The 22,918-nt window shown below is 39.6% G+C and overlaps 1 protein-coding gene across 1 annotated transcript in view; it reads right to left on the minus strand.

The window, feature by feature from the left end:
- The window catches only part of fgf11b (fibroblast growth factor 11b), a 45,133-nt gene that overhangs the window by 12,866 nt on the left and 9,349 nt on the right, over positions 1–22,918 (minus strand). The window contains exons 2-3 of the mRNA XM_029448151.1: positions 2,554–2,664; positions 1,398–1,501 (exon numbers count right to left, since the gene is read on the minus strand). Coding sequence (XP_029304011.1) covers positions 1,398–1,501; positions 2,554–2,664 — 215 coding nt within the window. The remainder of the gene's footprint in view (positions 1–1,397; positions 1,502–2,553; positions 2,665–22,918) is intronic.

Below are 22,918 nucleotides of genomic sequence, written 5' to 3' on the forward strand. Positions count from 1 at the left end.
TAGTCTTCTTTGCCTAGGAAGGTTCGTAAGTATCTAAATAGCAGCCAAGAGAAGAGCTGTTTGAATTCTTTAAATGTTAAAGAAAGGCGGCATCTATGCTTCCTTTGTTATCTTGTTAAGCATAGGAGATACTGGACCATCGTTTGCCCAAGGAAAGGTGAAAGGTGCCGTCCCACAATTCCGTGCAGCAGCAACATTTAAAGCAACGCACCATTCGGCTGTTAATAGCATCCGCTGTTGCTTTAATTGTACACTATGGATAATCTGAAACATTCTGTCTTCATTAGCATAAAGTACATTAGTAACATTTTGATTATGTATTAAAGTGAGTGAAACGGGGATAATATAGTGAAAGTGTAAAAGTTTATTGGGATTTAAATGGTGCAAAAGTAGTCATCTAAATATTAAATGCAGCATAATTTACCACGTTCCCGCCTGCCCTGGACCCGACACCTGTCAGTTCCTCGCCTCAAGAGACCCCGACAGTACACCCACTCTCCTTTCTCTCCCCCCATGTCTTTCCAAAATTAATGGGAATACTCATGCAAGTAGTCAGGTTGACACCATATGCTTCACTCTCCAAATCCCTATGTCTTACCGTTCTCTCTCAAACATTCATGTACACTTACACACACGACTACATGTACAGCACATACATGCATCACATACTGTATAATAGGGATGGGAATTTCAAGCAAAAATACTATTCGATAATCACTGAGAACTATTCGATCATCCTTCGAAGAACCCCCCAACAAAAATGTTGTTGTTTAGCCTTTCTGATGGCCGTGCAAATGTGGATCGTGTGACTTAGTCTTAGATTGATTAAAAGCACATGAGTTATTTTCACATTTTTATTAACATTTATTTTGAATAGTCTGATATCTATACCATTAATTATGGTATAGAATGGGATGATCTTTTGTTGCAACGATTGGACTGAGATTGGCAGTGGAATCATGACCCCTAGATCGAATGGTCAAATAGTCGACTATTCAGGGTCACCCATATAAAAATGGTAAATTCCTGTAGTTCCTCAGTAGTTTATGACACTTAAGTCTTCCGCATCCAAATTATAGTGAAATAAGAGAAACACTAAACTGAAGTCCAAATGAACCTCAAAATCCAAAATGGCAGGAGATGATAAACCTAATTGGTATTTCCCCTCTTGACTTGAGTGATGTGGACAGGTAATAGCTTCTCTATATGCAGATATCAGGATCATGCACAGCAAGACATGAGTCTTATATCCCAATTTAAACACTGACATTACAAGCACAAAACCAGAGCAATCATAATTGGGATATTTAGTGTGACAGCAACATATCTTTGCAGTATTGGGGTTGAGATATGTGATCAAATGGAAAATAGTTTGTAGATCTGTAGGGCATACTTACCGAGGTATAGACGTATCCTTCACTATTCATGGCAAGGTATAATCCTGTTTTTGCCCCCTGGATTGCCACAATCCGCAGTCCCACCGGAATTAGGTTGAACTGTGCTGAATTGAGGAATAAAGTAGGAGAGAGAGAGAGGGCGAGAGAGAAGATTGTGAAATCAAAGTCTGCTTTTCTGTCTTCATTGTATTAGGCTGAATGGCTGCACCGTCACTGCTGCATGCTATATCTCTCTTAAGCCCAAAAGCTGTGACTTCTCAGAGTATCTATTTATTCAAACGCAACACTATGTCACCTTCACTACACTTTACACTGCCTCTAAACCTTTGATGATAATGGAGATGTTCTGCCAAATGGAGCTTAGAGCAAAGGCAGTGAAAAGAGAATATTTACATATAGATACAGTCAACTCATCAAGAAATGGTGTAGGAGGTTGAATAAATAGAATTTCAATTTAAAAGAAATTGTCCATATTTAAACTATAATCTAAAAAATGGCTGTGTCTGAGTCTGGAAGGTCAAACAGGCAAATGCAAAGAAACAAAGAAACAATACTAGGAAAAGAACACCGCACGGTTTTCGGTCTGAAAGCCACACGTAGATGGCTGAAGGTCAGAGTGAACATCCCTCATCTCAATGGACAGTATGTCACTTAGAAGCACTTTAAACTCAGACAGCAGCTTTTTGTGGTTTATGAACTTAAAAATACAGTTGCAGATCCACTCAGTATATGTGATTTGAGACACAGTAAGTGAGCAAGGACACATTAAATTACCAAAGTTTGTCAGTTTGACATGATGTTCCTTCCTCTTTAAAGACAAATATTACAGTACAAATTTGACATGAGCTGACAGAATCCCAACTTTTGCCTTTACTCTTCACCCATAGGTCCTTATAGCACAGTTGGACACCTACTTTAACTCGGTGTGTAAATTACAGCATTAACTTTATGCCAAAGTTTGAGATTTGGCTCCCAATGAGGGTATTAACTGTTCCATATTTAAGCTATATAAAGGTGAAATGCAGGTGTGACATGCATTTAGTACAGTATGGCTTCTTCCCAATTTATCGTTGAATAATTTGTTTAAATTACACAACACAAACATGAGCAAAGACATGTATGCTATAGACAGAGACACACACACACACACACTCACAAAATGAGCTGCTTTCATCCCTTGTGCTGTCCATGGTGCCGTCAGGCTGCATCTGCAGGTAGTATCCATGTTGGCTGTATAGCCGAGTAACAATGCCTTTCAGCTGTGGCTCTGCAAGGGAGCACAGAAAAACATTGCTGAGACATGTTCCACCGCCGCAGGTTGAAAGTGTTCACTGTGACATTCACTGATTTACAGAACCTGGAGAAGGAAAGGGTTAATCGAACATGTCAGTTTAAAGACACCAACCACAGAGTTTTACTGTGTGCAATATCTGACATGGTTTATGTGTAATATCTGAAAGTGTTTGGACGGAGGGTTTTCAAAGGGTTTTTACAGGCAACACTGTTAGTTTTCAGATTCTATAAACTGTATATTTATTTCACTAATATGGAAATTGAGGATTTGGAATGGTCACACACATGCACACAGTGAAATTTAGACCCATTTAACCCATCCTAGTATTTGGAGCAGTGTGGGGGTCTGGTGCCTTGCTCAAAAAGTAGTTCCCATACCGGGAGTCGAATCTAGACCGCCTGGGTGAAAACCAGGAATCCTAACTGCATATCTATATGTTATATCATACATAAGTACTGCTATTCAATCCAAACAGACCCAATTATTGCTAAATATCTATTTGTTTATTTAAAACATTGCAAATTGTTGCATTGAGTCTTCATAACAATAAAAACAGTTGGCGCCAAAGGTAACGTTAAATGCAGTAATTTACATTCATTTAAAAAATACAGTAAATGTATGTAAACGGTGTTTGATGTCAAGGCCCTGTCACACATATTCGTATGACAGAAACGAATGCCGGCGCATACGAAATATCGGCAATAGGTTGATATAAATTAAGGGTAAGTTGTTTGTTTGTTTGTTCGTTTGAAGGACGCAGACGATACGCCGAACACGCCAGACATACGGCCCTGTCACACAGTTCCATATGGCAGAAACATGCAGCCGTATATGAAAATTAGCAAAAAATTTGTGAGTCCAAATACGTCCATCTTTTCCACAGTGGTGTTGTAGCTGACGTATAAATAACGAAAACATAACAAATTATGATACGCATGTCAAACATTGATAGCGTATCACTTACTTATTTAAAACGTATCAGAGCGTCTGGACAACGGAGCTGGAAAAGTGTCATCTGGTTCACGTCATGCTGATGCTGCTAACGGCTAACATGCTGAACGCTAGCTGTACTGTAGAAACACATTTAATAAGTTACTCCGTCATCAGGCATCATCTTAACATAGGGTCGGAATAGGGTATCCACTCGTTATCAATACATTGGCTGTAGGATTCACCGTCAGCCGACGTAGCCTATATCTAACGTACCTCTAACGTAGTCACGTAGGTATTTACGTAGGTAAATATTCACGTACGTATTCCATATTCACGTATGTCTAACGTAACGTATAAACGTATAAAAATTGCAGAAATTACTATCATTGTGGCCATAATTAAGTGACATTTGAATTACTAATACTAGCTCCCAAACTAATGACATTACTATCATCCTTGATGTTAATAAGCAAATGTTAGCATGCTAACACACTAAACTAAGATAGTGACAATGTTAGTGTGAGGTATTTGATACTGTTCTGCTCGTTCATTTCCAGTATATGATTAACAAAAGCATAAAAAAAACAAAGAACACTTGAAAGGCCTATTGGGCATCACTGTAACGTCTTTAGGGAGTTTTACCAGGAGGGAAAACACATCCTTAAAACACTTCATAGTACTACAAAAGAAAAGAATACAGATATGTTTGTTGTATATTTCTTGTTAGAGGTTAGAGATATTTCTCTAGAGGAGAGAAAATGTAAAAAGACATTCAGCAAAAGAGGCTTTAGGCTTTGAGTATTCAATAACAATTCCTTAGTTAATTTGTGAATTACCCAAGGTACATTTTTTGCCTAATTCACCAAACACTGGGAATGCATAACATACAGTGAATCTGTAGCAGCTCGTGATTCAACTGATGAATAAAATGCATGTACAACTTAAGTCCAGGCAACAGTCCACTGGCCTGCTACCACTGGTATTTTTAGCCAAAGCTGCGGCCATCAGTCGATGAAGTCAAGTGAGAGAGTTAGTCTGTCTCCTGCTAAATAAATAAAATATATATAATCAAGGGCGCTGGGTGGTGGAGGAGAGGATGGAGGGTGAATAGAGAGATTGAATGTTTCATGAGTGGAGTCCCTGCAGCCTACTTTGCGTTCATTTAAGAAACAGACAGAATCTTTGCTGCAGCTCTTAGACATCACTAGAGCGCCCCTCAATTACATGAAGCACTCACACTGTGTTGAGGAAATTAAGTTCTCCTGAGAAGCAAGGCTACTCCAACAGCAAGGAAAAACCCTGTAGGTCCCCTGACTTGGCTTAGAAGTATAATATGTAACATTTCCGCATTAGAATGTCTGAAAATGACTATATATTCAGTTGAGTTGTGTACTTACTTTATCCCAAATGTTTCCAACAATTTCCAAACCTAAAGAAATCTTTAATTTTAATCCAGGTAATGTGTCAGAGTTGTGTTTGTCACTTGACATTTTATCCAGTTTTAAGCCACATTTTTACCATACTTCTTAGATCTTGGTCGTTTTTTAACTTTATATTTTAACTGGATGATTTTAGTCAACAGACATCTGGAACTTAAGTTATCAGAGAAACAAGCTGATCAAAATGTAAAAGGGACAAACACTGATTTTTAATGTGAAACTGCTTTATTCGTTTTTTTTAACTGATTTTATCAACGGCTCCCGGTAAAAACATTGAATTCTAAAGTAATCAGAGAAACAAGCTGAGCAAACTTTAGGGGTAAGGTCGTAGCCACCCCGTCCTGTGTCCATCAAACCGCTTCGGAGAGAAACACTGATATTTAACAGGAAACTGCTTTATTTTGTGTAGTTAATGGTTTGATGATGGTAATGGTGAAGGTGGTGAAGACAACGATCCCATGATCCCAGGCGACTTCAAGACACCACCAAACTCCATCTTTTGTTATTGTTTTGAGTGAGAGATCCCTAGTGGCAGAATATTATATAGTGTTACGTTTTAAACTCAGTCATTTAGTCTGGTCAGTGAACTGCCCGGTTTCCTTCAATGCAGCTTTAATAAGGAGATGAACCATGGATGAGGGAGCAGTTCATGGCAGAGCCTCTGGAGGACTGTGGGGCCATCAAGGGAGTCCCCCCTCTGCTAAACGTTGGCCATGTCCTCACGAATATTCCCCAGGGAGGGGCCCAGGGCACTGCGCAATCTACCTGTCTTCTTCAGACAGGCACAGGGAGCAAGAGAGTGACGGAGGATGCAGCAAGGAGATCTGTATGACTATTTCCCAAAGGAAATGTGCCAGGGTTGAGGCATCAGTGAAACTGTGACCTACTCCCATTGTTACATGCAAGCATCTGCAGCACTCCCCCCATCCTCTCTCTTTCAAAGCTGCTTGTCAAAAACATTTCTGTATCTCTACTCCTGCACTTTCTTTCTTCTTTCTTTCTCCCCTTTTCCATTTCATTGTCCTTTGAGCCGCGTACGCTTTCATCCCACCTAATAACATCATACATCATCCAATCAGAGCAGGGACACCGCTCATTACTTGTCCCCACAGATGCAAAACAGAGAGATGAGAGAGAGAGAGAGAGAGAGAGAGAGAGAAAGAGAGACCGAAAGAAAGAAAGAAAGGAAGAGAGATGGGAGGATCAGGGAGAAGTGAGCAGAGGGAACAGAGTGAATGAGATGACACTGTCATTTCATGAAGAGTGACGACTCTATGTGTGCGAGGAAAAAAAACACATTTAGACAAAACTTCAATAGACAGCTTGTGCAATATGGCTGCAAACAAAACTCCCATGCTTGGTGTCAGGGGCACTAAAGCTAATGTTTCACTTAGCAGAGCTGGCTCTTACTTCAGAATCCTCATCCCAACGCACAATAAATTCTGATCCAGTGTAATGAAAGCTCCCAGCAAAAACTATAACAGTTGTGTTTTACTGCAGCTGCATTAGAGCATTATAGAAGATAAAAAAATAATTTAAAAAAACAGCTCCTGTGGGCTTGCCATCTTATTACCATACAAATAGTGCAACTTTAGAATACTGTAACCCCAACCTCAGTTGTGGTCAGTGTGCATTGATTATTTTATTGTGGTGGTTTGGACATAAAAAGTGAACTCATGTTTGCTTCTGAGACAACATTATACAGTTGTTGAAGATGTTTAGAACTGGAAGGTATAATAAGTTGTCATAATAAGATTTTAGAATCTTAATTGTTATGCAGTGGTGTCAACGGACACGACAGTGTGAAGTCTTATGTGTTACTGCGATCAGCAATACTGTATATGCCTGTAATACTGTGTTATCCTAACTTTCTTTACAGCAAACAACTGTCAGTATTGTTGGTAGTGTGGAGCAGGAAAGACAGAGTAGTAGCTGTAGAAATACTACAGTAGTAGAAATACTAAAGAAGTACTACTGCGAGTAAGAAAGTATTTTACAGAGGCGAGTACACCAGTTACAGTGTTTGGGGTAAATGTAAACCTACCACCATAGACTGTATATAAGAAGTGGACGTAGTCACCAAGACGTCACCCATTGGATTGTGAACTGCAGTTTTGATGCCTTAAATTTGGCAATTTGGTCATCTCCATCTTGGTTTTTGGCAGTCGCCTTTTTCTTTCTTTCTTCGAACCAGAAGTGACATGAGAGGTTAGAGCAGTGTTTCTCAATCCTTTTCAGACCAAGGACCACTTAACCAATACAAAAACACTGACGGACCACCTAACTTCCCAAATATCCAAAAACAATAGACCTGCTTACCACTCCAACAATATATTACAAATGACAGCCTAATAATGAGCTTTATGTGACCTTCTCTATATTGCTCGTTCACACATTAAATCAACAATACATTTTGTTCATATGCGATTTAAACGGTGAATGCTGATAGATTTTACACATCATATGAAACGTAGACTACATTTATTACTGAGTTTATGTCCGTACAGAGCCACAACTTACCCACAGCAAGATCGTTACTACTGAGAGATACGCAAAATGCAAACTGTGACGGCGCCTTCGTCATGTGTTTCTTAAATTCATCACGTTTTCTCTTAAAACATCCTAAAGGTTTCCCAAAGTAATCCTTGTGTTACTCTCAAAATGTCGCTTGAGCTTGGCGGGTTTCATAGCCTTGTTCGCCAACGACTCGTAGCACAAAACACAGTGTGGATTGGGATCCACTTCATCTCCAGTCCAAATTTGATGTAGTCGCTGTGATATTTTCTCTTCACTTTAGCGCTGGACTTTCCGCGTTCAAGCCGAGTTTCACAGCTTTCAGCCGGGTGGTGGTTGGACGGCGAACCGCTCTCCTGGGACTCAGTAACACACACAAAACCACTTGTTGTCGCTGCTGAATCACCTGCATCAGGACGATGCACCTTCACGTCATATTTTTGATTAAATTTTCTTTTAACTGACCCTGTCTTGAGCCATCGATCCATCTTGCCAGCTGACCGTGGCTCAAATTGACCGTTCAGATACTTTATGACGTAAGATCGTGAAACGAACCTACATAGCTACGCTACATCTATGCTACACTCTAGTCCAGGGGTGCCCAAGAGTGTAGTGCGGGTAGATCGCACACCGCTAAAAAATAATTATATTATATATATATATATATATATATATATATATATATATATATATATATTTAATCCCCCAACGGAACCCCGCGGCGTCTGAAATTCAAGTTTTTTCACATTCCCTCCGCCGCTCTGTTTCGCTCCCACACACGCATTTTTAATACAGGTAGATCACATGGACCTGGTCATTTTAAAAGTAGTAGTGTGGGCACCCCTGCTCTAGTCTATACTAGTCATTTTCAAACCGTTTTGAGAAACACTTTAACTTATAATATATTAATATAAAATGTGACATTTTACCAATATACTCACGGACCACTCTTTGAGAAAGACTGGGTTAGTGCAAAGTACAGTCGAACGCAGAATAAGAAATTTTTAGGCAACTCAAATTTTAGCATGAACTTCCATGAACTGAAAACGCACTGTGAAAGGGTTAAAGTTTTAAGATAAAAACAGAGACAACACCCAACTCGGACAAACATCATGGTGTCAAACTGTCAATCTGAAGGCAGCCCTAAAGTTTACCCTGCTTTATAATCTATTTTACTCTAAATGGGACTATAATTTACTAAATGAAAGTCATGCGGTTTTAATAAACACTTCAAACTAGCGATTGAGACCATAAACACATCAGGAAAATGTTTACTGAGGTAATATACCAAGTGAGAAGTACAGCCATTTTCTCATAGACTTCTATACAAATGGACTTATTTTTGCAACCTGTGGAGTTTCCCCCTGCTGGCTATTAGAATAATGTAAGTTGAAGACTTTTCAGTGGCTTCACTTTTAAGACCAGAAAGTTGACGCTTGCCTGCCACTCATTTATATCCCTTTATCTGTCACTCTGCACCCCTAGCTAGCAGTTTGAACAGCTCTGAATCACAGTTGTGGCCATCAGTGAAGGTGAAGACTTGAGGGGATTGAAGTCACTGTTAATACTTTTCAATTTCAGCCAGTCAGAAAGACGCTCCGGGTTATTCGAGGTAAACACAAACCATTAGCTGTTGGTATAGACGTAACAACATTACACTACATAACTGTGGGGGTAGAGTGTCCCAAGGTGCATCATAGATTTTACACAGATATTTGAGGTCTAGAAAACCAAATAACTAGATTTTCTCAGGAAAAAGGAAAAAAATAAACGTTTGATGTAATGAACACTATAAAATGGGTCCTGGATCAATACATAGTGTGATCAAGTGACTACAGGTAATTTACTAATTAAAAAAAGTGGATGGGACGCTAACTAACTTTAAAATTATTTTTGCTTGTCTTTCCACGGGTGCTTGCATCTGCTGTGAAATTCTAAAGCTCTTATTTGGCTCTAATAGTTGAGTGCAGCAACAAGGCTTTTAACAACATGCAAATGAACAAAACTGTGCATAATCACAACACTGACTCGACTCAGTGACATCAAGTAGCAGAGATGCACTACATCTCCATGCATATTCTGCCAACTGCTCCCCTCTCACTGTCCTGACAACATCTGTGTCTGCATAATGTGTGCACACATACACACACAGACACACACTTGTTCTGCCATGTTGTTAATGTTGCAGTACGTTGGCATTAGAAGTGAATACATCAAAGCCTCAACAAACATGTCACATTGTCTTTGTAACACGCCCCTTTCATCAAAATGTAAAATGCAGTGTTGTACACACAGCACATAAGCACACACCTGCCAAGGTCACATTTGTCTCTTGAGAGAGTTAAAGGTAGGAAAAGACGTATTCTATAAACAAGAGCCGGTACTGGAAGTCTGTGTCTCCTATGATATTCTCTTTCCATGTTCATGTGGAATGTTTTGTAACAGATACTTGAATAGTATGTGGTCTTCATGAACGGAACTGAAGTACAGCTTTTTTTCCCGTACCTTTCAATCTGCTGCAGGGGAAACATTAAAGGGGTACTTGAGAGATTTTGTGTTGCACAAGTTAGGGCATAGGGATAGGATAGTATAGGATAGTATAACACGTTGCGATAAAAATCCCAATAAGTGACTTGAAGAAGCTGTCGAGCTTGCTGTATTAGTAGAGAAGTGAAAAATACATGAATTATTATGTGAGAAAGAACAGACTCATAAAATGTTGCTATTCTGTTATCCTTTATATATGCAGGTGGACAATATGATATATGATAACCTTATTCATGATTTCTTAAGAGCATATTTTGATGACTATCGAAAACTTATTGTGAATCTCAGTTATTTTGGCCAGGATAATCGTGACATGATTTTTTTTTTACATCGTCCAATGCCTATTGGGGAACTCGGATCAAAGAAATAAAATAAAAAATAGACGGTCAAAGCAGCAGAATCCAAACAATTCCTTACTTAGCATGGCTCAAGCTCCAAACACGCTGGTTCCTACATTTCCCATAATTCAACTGGATCTCTCATTAGACCTTCCTTGCGCACTTTCACTTTCAAACCCCACAACTTTAATTCACAGGACCAAGCTCAAGACATTATACACATTTTTTTCACAGACTGAGTAGTCCTCCTTATGACGACTAAACTACACTTCATGTGTAAAATCACTCCTAAAGTGTCCCCTTTATACAGAATGGTTTATGTCCAAGCCACATAAGAGAGAACATACATTACTAGGCAAGCCAACGTTTCCCCCCTTCATAAGCCTTGGAGAAATACGCTGACAGATAGTGACACACTGTGACAGCAGTCTACCTCTGGTTGGATTAGCAAAGCACACAGAGTTGTTTACACGAGCAAAAAGCCTGCGTTTGTATCTCAGGGATGCGTAGTGTGCACATGTGGTCGCTACTGCTCCACAGGGGCAAACAGAAGATGATCATTTGGAAAGATACTGACTCAAAGGTCATGTTTACAGATTTAAGTATGTTAGGACATACATGTATCCAAATAATGAAAGCATATTTTATATGGCAGGGGGCCAAAAGCAGTCAAAGTTTTATGAGACCGTAATAACCAAACAAATGTAAGGTTTGCAGTGGTTGAAGGTACCTAAATACATTTACTGAAGTACTGCATTTAAGTACAATTTTGAGGCACTAGAACTTGGTCTTTAAATCTTCTGTGCTACTTCCTACTTTTAATCCACTACGTTCCAGAGATACATATTGTACTTTAACTGCACTAAATAGATCTGACAGCTGTTAATAATTGCGTTTACTAGATTATCATTTACATAAAACACATATAATGAGCTTATAAAAAATGCCCTGGTAAAGAAATCAGTGGCTTCCAACCTTTTTGGCTGGTGACATCTTTAAAAAAAGTCTAGTGTGGGCCCCTTGTCACATTTCAGATGTCTATGAGTTGTTTGCAGCCCCATTTAAATAACTGTATAGGCACAAAGAGGTAAAACTCTCCAATATTTTACAACAAAGCTAAAATTTTAGAAAAGACAAATAGAAATGTATGTGGCAGAACTTTAACTGTAGCTACAGTAGATAAAACTAGCTCCACCTCAACCCACTATAACAGTAAAATGCTATTTACACATTGTTACATCAGTATTAACAATCTAATACCATATATAATCCTATATCAGTCACAGGGGCCATTTTCTATTCAATATATATATATATATATATATAATGGATGAGTTTAGCTGATAATACTTTGGTCACATTTTGAAGGCAGTACTTTTACTTCCAACACTGATATAATGTAAAGTAGTCGTATATGCTGTGTAAAATTGGGCTGCAACTGACAGTTATTTGTGATTATTGATTAATCTGCACTCTATTTTCTCGGTTAATCGCTTCGTCTGGAAAATATCAGAGAAATAGTGAAAATGCCAAGAAATGGCCAACATGAAATATTCAAATATTCAATTGACCTTTAGGACTTGGAAACAGAATGTTAAATGTTAAAAAATGACTCAAAAAGTTGTATCGATTTATCAAAATAGTTGCAGATTTGAATAGTTTAAACTTCAAACCGTGTTTGCTTTGGTATTTAAAATGCTTCCCAATTCAGAAGAGCCCGAGTGATTTGACATTTATCTGACACAACAATGTGAGAATGAATTCCACCTGAGGGGCTGAAAATGAAGCCATGTTTCAAGAGGAGCACCTTTTAGTAGTAGAAAATTAATTCAAAGACTCATGACGGGTAAAAGGACTGCATTTATAGAGCACTTTTCCAATCTTTGTGATCACTCAAATCGCTTTACAACAAATGCCAGCATTCACCTAAAGAGGCTACCGTACATACAAAGTGCCCCCTGCTCATCAGTAGTGATGAAAATTCACACATCGCCATGCCATCGAGAGCATCGGGGTTCAGTCTCTTGGCCGAGGTCACTTCGACATGTTGACCGGGCCGGGAATCGAACCGCCGACCCTCCGACCGGTGGCCTCCTGATCCACAGCCAAATAGAGAGTAGGTTGGCTTTACAAGTGTGGTGGGAAATTAAAATAGTTGTTGTCAGGGTGGAGGATGGGATGTTTAACTTTACCTCAGATGATGTCTTCTCCTGTGAGCATTACATTTTGATCATGAGCACACAGTAAAGGGATCAACACATAAACTGCTCTCATGAGCCAAGTGAGGCTGCTCATGACCATGATTAATCCTACCATATGTATCCTATAAGGTGTGAGTCATACTGTGCGGTGCATCCCTGTTCTGTTGTCAAAGAACAGCAGGGGTTGGACATTATCTTTCAGGGTGAGCACACCTACATTTGCCTTGCAGATCTTTCACTCGCTATGCCAGAAACACAACCTGCAGCCTCGACTGTCCTGGGTATTTCCCGCGGAGAGAAGGCGCGCCACTACATTCATCACTCCTGGGACACTTTGTGGGCTTGAGTGGCAGAAAACATTTGCTGATCCAGGTCAGTGGAGTGTGGGTCAAAGAGAACTCGCTGTCTGTTTATGTACATCAGCACACAGGTGTTGTCAGCTCACTCAACAGCATGTTAACTCATCAGCAGGCCCATTTCCAAGTGACCTCTTCGCACATGAGCGGAAATATGACTTGCAGTTGAAAAGCAAGCGTGCAGAGGGAGTGCCTTAAGGGATGTGGCTTTAAAATATACTGTATATATGGTCAAAGTCAAATTTCACTCTGCCAGTGCTCAAAAATGCTTGCATTATCACATTTTATTGCAAGCAATGTATGTGTTACTGGTAATCTAATTCTATGTAACTGCTTCCATAACATGTCTTCTCTCATATTAGAGGACATCTCCACTTCAGTAGCACTTACATACACCACACTTTCCAGTTCCTTTCCTATATATATTCTGAATGTTTTTACACAGGAGTTTGTTCATATATGCTCTATAGCCTGATTTGTATAACATTTTATTCTTAAAAAAAGAAATGGCGATTTTCCTTTCTTTTTTTTATGGCAGTATTGTCTGATTTATATAATGCTACAAAGAGATTCCAAAATCCTCTCAGTAAAAACCTTTGACTCTAATATGTCAACAAATGAAAGAAGAATTTTGAACCTGGTTTTATCCAATGTTCAGATTTCTGTTCTGAAGATATATTGCACATATTTAAAAATAACATTTCAGAAAACTTGTAATACAAATAAATAATTGCAACTGGGGAACTTTTATGGTGAAAATGTTACACTGTTCACCGGTAGTGTCTCCCTTCACATGGTTTATGCATAAGTATAATAGTTTTCCTATTTGACAGAGACATTTTATTGTGGCTTTGTTATATTAGGGAGAAATATTGAATTAAACAGATTATTAAGTAAGTGGTCCAAGTTTTGTAAAAGCAGGAGAGATTATAGTCAGAGGACTATTTTGTTTATTAAATTGCGTTTGCATCTAATCCCAGCAGTAACCGGGCAACACAGCGATGCCCCTCATCAATTTACATTCAGCACTGATAATCATTTTGAAAATTACCTGGGGGAGACTGGAGCCTGGTGTTACAGTATAACCATTTGCACCGCAATTATGTGTGTGTCCGTATAAATGAGGTCAATGCACATAAGAACCCAAGGTAATCACTTCATGCATCAAGGACACTTAAAACCCTTCGCCGCAATGTAATTTCTGTGAGAAATAAGCAGGGGTTGAGGTTTATCGCCAATCAGCGTAGTGTATGGCCTCGGTGTTGGTTATCATTACACTAATGTATTTATCTGGTATGATGTGAGGCCCAGTATGTCGCTCGCTGATCTCCTACGAGCCGAGCTCCTCTTAATAAGGTTGGAGGTAATTACTTGGGGGGCCTGCATGACTGAGCAGCCAAGGGCATTTCTTCTTCTGCTCTGACCGCACCAAACAACAGGGGGTTTTCCTCGACTTATATTTTCAGGACTCCCTGACTCGCCTCTCCCTTCTCATCGTGCTTTCACTTCCAGCATGCTCTCACTCTTTGAGTATGCATGCTTGCATACAGTACACGTGTGTCTGCATACTGCATATATGCACGGAAAAGGGAGTGTGTCTCTTGTGTAGTGTTTGATTCTGCTTCTAATAAAAGGAGAACATGGGTCCTCCTTTTTCCCCCCCCCTCCTTTTCTAAACTGGGCCATGAGCTACAGTGCTGCTAGTACTGTAATTATCAACCTTGTGGGAAGATAGACGGGGAGAGAAGGAGACGAGCAAGGGAGAGAGGAAGTTGTGGAAGCTAGTTAAGGTGAGACACTACAGGCAAAAACATTGTTTTTCATCCATTGCTCAATTTTGAGATTTTGGGCTATTTTGCTCCTATAACATGTCTTTAATACTTAGGAAAACATTATTTTACCTTATTCACCTGTAGTGTTTTGCAAAATGTATGGAATTTTACAATACATATCTTTAAAGGCCATTTTTTCTCACACTCTGAGACAGAAATCTCCACTTCAGTAGCACTTACATACACCAAACTTTCCAGTTTCCAGTTTTCCATGCCTATCTGTATTCTGAAGGTTTTTATTGGGGGTACAGAATTATTTTCCCCTAAAAAGGGGGCAATTATTTTTTATTATTATGGATTCATACATTATTTTCTGATTTCCGGAGTGATGAAAATAGATATCCAAAATCCCCTCTGTATAAGCCTTTGACGGTAATAAGTCAACAAAATGAATGAATTTCGAACCTCCAATGTTCAAATTTCTGTTATGCAATTTAGCACATATTTAATAAGATATTGCCTCATTTGCAAATTTAAACATATTATTTTTCAACTTGTAATACAAATTTTTTTTGTTTTAATGTAAGAAATCAACTGCAGAAGTTTCATGGGGATATCTGTTAGTTAATGTCTTTACCCTATTCACCTGTAGTGTCTCCCCTTAACAACATGGAGGTAAGACGGAGGAATGCTCGTCCAGAAATAAACGATGGAAGGACAGCAGGAGCAGGAGAAAAGGGCAATGATGGATACAAAGATACAGAGAGTGACAAGCGTGAGAGGTAGGGAGAAGAGATAGGGGGAGACAGGCTGAAAACGGATGTTGGAGAGGAGGGAGAAGAGGGATAGCCGGACGGGGGCGAGGTTAAAGAAGGAATAGGAATGAATGAGGTGTATTACATTACCTGCAGCTCCAACAATGGCCTCTTGATTTAAATTCAAGGCTCCATAAATCATTCCATGTGACACTGGCAGCAGTTCACATAAGTGAGACAGAGTTATTGCTGCTTATTAAGCGTGCTGACAAGAGCATGTCAAACACGAGCAGAGGCAAATAGGACTCGTGCTGCTTCCCTGACACACATTCAATATTCACACATGTGCTTCATTAGCATTATGACAGGTACATATCAGTGTCAGTTAACAACAGGGCGATTCACTGGGAGCTTCATCTATAACATTACAGCACCAATTTCTATTCCTCCAGGTTAAAATCTCCCACTTACTCGCCTGTGCTTTACCACAACAGCAAGACCCTAAAAGCTCCCCAACACCCCTCACCTTTCCCTTTTCCCCATGGAGCCTGCAGCAAGGACACAAATAGGCACTTTAATATATGCAGAACAAACAAACACAAACATTCCTCTGCACTCCCACAGGGGTCCAGACCTCTGTCAGATCGCGTGATGATCACACAAGTAAACAAACAAGTGAGCTAAACAGCACTGCGACGGACAACAAAGGATTCAGAACTTGCATTGATTTGCTTGCTGAAACACTTTGATATAGTCCTTACACGGTGCTTTTCCCACGCAGAAGAAGAAGAGAAGCGCGAGTAGAGACGCTGAAGAGCAGCTCTGCATGGGAGTAGGGAAACCCATTGTAGATTTCAGGCAAAACACTGTCTAAGATTAAGTTTAGCTGACACAGTTTCCATGCTCACACAGCTGCATACAAACACATGGATACACAAAAAACAGGCACATAAATTGTAGGGCTGTAATGAATGTTTTTTGCATTTTTTACATGCGTATATTCTATTGAGGTTTTCAAATTAAGCTTCAAATGTTGTGATATTGTATTATTCATCAGTATAAAACAAAAGTTTAAACCCTTGAACAAAATCCTCAATTTGAATAAAGTGATTCATCTGAAGATTGAGGTTTTAAAAGGCTAAACATAAACAAATCCACATTTGTTTGCGTTTCGACTTTTAAAGACTCATTCTTCAAATATGGGTCGAAGCAGAATACTTTGTTAGATAAAAATATGTTTTGAATTTTTGGTAATGATTACATCTATCATTTTGCAATAAATGTTGACTTTTAGACTTTAAAATGCTCGGGAAGTGTTTGGATCACGTAAGTCGAAAACAATCCTTCGCAGCCACCAATGGAATCTAATTCTACAAATAGTGTAATACTAATGTAGCCTAATCTTTATCTGTAACCGTGCATAATTAGGTTTAAGCAGAATGAATAGACATGCAAAACATGCATGCCATTGAGCAAAGAAAGAACTCAATGTTCCATCAAACACAATGGCGTTTGTATTTTCAAAATCATGTAATATTTCCAGTAGTTTAAAGCGCTGAGACATGAATGATTTTGCATGTATGTCAGTCACTTCCCGTTTTTTGATTCAGGAGTGAATTGAGCAGCTTGATGTTTTTGATGGTGTGGAGTAGAGCAGGACCGCCAGATGCATCCTTTGGGGTGAGCCTTGGGGGCAGCTGTGGTGTTAAAGTTGGTCTGGTGCCAGTCCCGAGTACTCTCTTTGTTCTGTTGACCTCTTACTGCGAGTACTATTAATTTAATGATTCTGACCTCTAAAGGTCATCCCATTTAAATGTAAAATAGAATCTATATTACCTACAATTTCTCAATGTTGTCCCAAGACTGAACTACTCTCGACTACAGCTAATAAAAATGCCGCAAAATATCCAAGACATTCTGCTTTGGTAAAACAAGTGGAACAATGCAGAGACTAAAACCTTGACCTTACAAGGCTGGAAGTTTCCATTGTGTAAAAGAGCGACAACAAAATACTGCTATTGTTACCTTTGCTAAGGAGGTTATGTTTGCGCCTTGGTTTGTTTTTTCATTTTTTTCCGTTTGTCAGCAGGATTACGAAGAAACTACTGTTCCCATTTTCATTAAACTTGGTCGAAGGGTGCAGCATGGGCCAAAGAAGAACCCAATACATTTTTGGAGCGGATCTGAATCACTGGGCGGGTACAAGAACTATGTTTGACTTTCGTTAACATTGCGAGATTTGGCATTTGTGTTGCATTCATGTGGTGTCGGAATAATCAGAAAAAAGAGTTGGTTATGGGTGATAACACTGATAAACTGGACCCTGCCAATTTCAACACTGTCACGTGAGACATTAGTCTGGCATTTCAGTAGAATGTAATAATTAGATTTTAAAGTGACTTCTTATTACTGTCTGTACATGTTTACACAAGGACACATCTTTTAGTATCTTATCAGAGGATTTCCTGGTTCTCTTGCGCTGTACATCTCCCATTAAAGCCCCTCCTCCCCCCACATCCTATCCACCTCTCCTTCTCCTAGTCTTCTCATCATTACCTCTATAGGTGTCCTCCATCCTCACTTTCTTTCTCTTGTTAGAGGTAAATTCAATCTGTCCTTGTCAGCTTTAATCAAAGCCCACAGATTCAATTTAGCAGGTATGTGTGGGAGGTTAAGGTGGTATCTCTTCAGGACGACGGGAAACAAAAGGGTGTTCTTTGTGCACACATCCCTCTGCCTCCTCACTTTGAATACGACTTAAGGCTATTGTCAACAGCCTCTTTACAGCTCAATATCTTTTCACAAGCCAATTCTAAACTCTAACTGCAATAATACTCATAGAAAAAGTCTCTGATCCCCCGATCCCTTCGTGTCCATTGATTTTATTTGCTGAGTGTCTCGAGCGTCTCCAACCGAGAGACGTAAAGTTAGATAAACCGTCAAAATTAAAATAAATAAATAAATCTTTTAATCTCTAGTGGATTTTCACTTTATATAAATCAAGATTAAAGGTCAAACATTTCATTGTGGTTTAATCTGATGTGTACATCTTGGAGAAAGTTTAAGGGATTAACTAGATCACCGACTTCTACTCATGAACAGCTGCGTTCCCATCCTCGTAATTTGGTACAAGATACTGTATTTAGGTTCTCTGATGAAACAAGGGTTGTTCAAAGCTGAAAATCCCCCGAAATTAAATGACCGCAACAGCAATCAACCACTAATCTTTTGTTTGTCTAGTCTGAATGTAGACAAACAGCACGCTGCTGTTTCTTGGAAATCTCTCAAATTTGGATTACGGTTGGATACCGGCAGCCTTCGGCGGTGTCATGGAACTTTTACTCATTTTGATTAGTACGTTTTTAAAAACAGAATGGTTGTGTGACAAACAGGAAACACCCTGCATTATAGACGGGTGGCACATAAACTCTGTGAAAGAACCAAACAATGCCATGAATGGAATGAAATGAAGGTCTGAGGACGGAGACGTTGTAACTAAAGTGAGAACAATTAACAGTGTGGAGTTTTTGGTTCTAACTATTAACATCTAAAACACATCAGAACATGTTCATGTACATGTCAGAACATTGGTGCTTTACGGTAGGCGCGTCATTTCCGGTTGTTAATGTTTCTGTGTTGCTGGTAGCATACTTCGGCAGCTCCAGCTCGACTCAGTTAATGTTGTTATAGTCTTGATCACATTGGCTAATTACCTGTCATCTATCTAAACCTATACTTGTACTTCCTAAGCACTTACAACTCTCTCCTTTTCCTTTTTCTCTTAGCGACCCTTGCTAAATCCACAATTCTTTACGCTCCTTTCAGCTCTGCTAACGTTAGCTGCTGTAGCTCGGCAGCTAGTGATGGCATCTCCCTCTTCTGCTCTCTCTTGCTCGGTGTGTTTCATGTTTAGCTATTTCTCTGCCTCCTTTGTGGTAATGGTACATGTATTAAATGTAGTTTATACGCAGGGTTGGAGGCGAGTTTTAGAGGGATAGATGAGCGGCTCCGCACCATGGTTAGTCAGCGGTTAGCAACTGTAGCTGTTAGCCAGTCCCCTGTAGCTGGTGCGGGCCGACCAGTGGTATCTCCTGTTAGCTGTCCCCCGGCGGTGCCCGAGCAGCCGGGAGACTGGGTGACTGTCCGAAAGAAGTGTTGCTGTTTCTAACAGGTTCTCCCCACTCAGTGACACACCAGCTGAGAAGCCAACTCTGGTTATCGATAGCTAAATTTTGCGATACGTTCATTTTGAGACACCAGCGACGACAGTCACGTGCATTCCGGGAGCCAGAGCGGGCGACATAGAAGCACATTTGAAACTGCTGGCTAAGGCTAAACGTAAATACAGTAAGATTGTTATTCACGTCGGCGGTAATGACACGCGATTGCGTCAATCGGAGTGTACTAAAGTTAATGTGGAGTCGGTGTGCACATTTACAAAAACAATGTCGGACTCCGTAGTTTTCTCTGGTCCACTGCCAAATCTTTCGAATGATGACATGTTTAGCCGCATGTCATCATTCCGTCGCTGGCTCTCATGGTGGTGTCCAGATAATGATGTGGGCTTCGTAGACAATTGGCGGACTTTCTGAGGAAGACCTGGTCTGATTAGGAGTGACGGCATCCATCCTACTTTGGATGGAGCAGATCTCATATCCAATAATATTACAAAGTTTATTAGTGGACCTAATCCATGACAACCCGGAGTTGAGATCAGGAGACAGAGTTGCAGTCTTACACATTTCTCTGCTTCTTTCCGGGCAGTAACCCACTCAAATCCCCATAGTGACTGTGTCTGCCCCACGACCACTGAAATTAATCAAATCCATGGTTAACAGAAGAGGAGTTTATACATGAAAACCTAATTAAAATAAACACCACCGCTGCAAAAGTGCAACTAAATCGAAAAATTAAATGTGGGCTCTTAAACATCAGATCTTTATCAACGAAAGCTGGATTGGTAAATTATTTAATATCAAATAATAAGATTGATTTATTTTGTCTCACTGAAACCTGGCTGAGACGTGAAGTCTAAATGAATTCACTCCACCTGGTCATATTAATACTCACATTCCTCGAGGCATTGGCTAAGGAGGTGGAGTTGCGGCCATATTTGACGCAAACCTCTTGATCAATCCAAAACTAAAGTATAACTCTTTTGAAAGCCTTGTTCTTACGCTCTCAAATCCAACATGGAAAACAATAAAGCCAATTTAATTTGTTACTGTGTACTGTGTACTGTGTGCCCTCCTGGTCCGTATTCTGAATTTCTATCTGAATTCTCAGAATTTTTATCAAGTTTAGTCCTTAAAACAGATAAAGTAATTATTGTAGGTGACTTTAATATTTATGTGGATGTTGATAGGGACAGCCTTAATAATGCATTTATCTCAATATTAGATTCAATTGGGTTCAGTCAAAATGTACATGAACCAACTCAAACCCAACCCAAATCTTGTTGATAGCGCTGCAGCCTCACTGCGAATAACACTCGACTCTGTCGCTCCTCTAAAGAAGAAGATCATAAAACAATTCCGCAAACTAAAACAAAAGTCGAGAAATCTTGAAAGTAAATGGCGTTCCACTAAATTGGAAGAATCTCGTTTAGTCTGGTTAGATCATCTTAAAACGTATAAGAAGGCTCTCCGTAATGCCAGAGCAGCTTATTACTCTTCCTTAATAGAAGAAAATAAGAACAACCCCAGGTTTCTTTTCAGCACTGTAGCCAGGCTAACAGAGAGCCACAGCTCTACAGAGCCTTCTATTCCTATATCTCTCAGTAGTGACAACTTCATGAGCTTCTTTAACGATAAAATTATAATTATTAGAGACAAAATTAATCTCCTGCCCTCAATTGGTAATGACTTAACTTCAACCTCCGGAATTTCAAAAACATTAGTAACTCATGAAATATATCTAGACTGTTTTACTCCAATCAACCTTAACCAACTAACTTCAACAATCTCGTCGTCTAAGCCATCAACCTGTCTTTTAGACACGATTCCAACTAAACTGTTTAAAGACTTTTACCCTTAATTAACACGTCGTTATTAAATATGATCAACCTGTCTCTATTATCTGGCTACGTACCACAATCCTTTAAAGTAGCTGTAATAAAACCACTTCTTAAAAAGCCTAGTCTTGATCCAGAGGTTTTAGCCAACTATAGACCGATATCTAACCTTCCCTTTCTCGCTAAGATCCTTGAGAAAGCGGTTGCAAAACAGTTGTGGGAATTTTTTTTTAACGTAATAATAGTTTATTTGAGGTTTTTCAATCTGGATTTAGAGTTCATCATAGCACAGAGACGGCACTCGTGAAAGTTACCAATGACCTTCTATTGGCATCAGACAAAGAACTTGTCTCTGTTTTCTTCTTGCCTCAGTGCTGCTTTCGACACTGTTGATCATGACATTCTACTACAGAGACTGGAACATTGTGCTGGCATAAAAGGAACCGCACTAAACTGGTTCAAGTCCCATTTATCTGAGCGATCTCAATTTGTATGTGTTAACGATAAAGCCTCCATGACAGCCAAAGTCAGTCTTGGAGTTCCGCAGGGTTCTGTACTTGGACCGATTCTATTCACCTTATATATGCTTCCTTTGGGCAATATTATAAGGAACCACTCTATAAACTTTCATTGTTATGCGGATGATACCCAATTATATCTATCAATTAAACCAGACGAAACCAATCAATTGGCTAAACTTCAAGCATGCCTTAAGGACATAAAAACTTGGATGTCTAGCAACTTTTTGATGTTAAACACAGACAAAACTGAAGCATTAATTTGGCCTCCACCACCACCGTAAGGAATCTTGTCATTATCTTTGATCAGGATCTGTCTTTTAACTCCCACATAAAACAAATCCCAAGGACTGCCTTCTTTCATCTACGTAACATTGCAAAAATAAGACACATCCTGTCTCAAAATGATGCAGAAAAACTAGTCCATGCATTTGTTACTTCAAGGCTGGAATACTGCAACTCATTGTTATCAGGTTGTCCCAACAAGTTGCTTAAGACTCTTCAGTTGATCCAAAATGCAGCGGCACGTGTATTGACAAGAACTAGGAAACTGGATCATATTACTCCCGTATTAGCTGCTCTGCACTGGCTCCCGGTAAAATACAGAATAGAATTCAAAATCCTTCTCCTGACTTACAAATCAATTAATGGTCAGGCTCCAGCATATCTTAAAGATTTCATAGTACCTTATAAACCAACTAGAGCATTGCGCTCCCAGACTGCAGGCTTACTTGTAGTTCCTAGAGTCTCTAAGAGTACAATGGGAGCCAGAGCCTTCAGCCATCAAGCTCCTCTCCAGTGGAACCAGCTTCCAGTTTGTGTTCGGGAGGCAGACACCCTC

Source organism: Cottoperca gobio, chromosome 14, assembly GCF_900634415.1.
Source record: "Cottoperca gobio chromosome 14, fCotGob3.1, whole genome shotgun sequence".
In the NCBI taxonomy this organism is placed as follows: domain Eukaryota; kingdom Metazoa; phylum Chordata; class Actinopteri; order Perciformes; family Bovichtidae; genus Cottoperca; species Cottoperca gobio.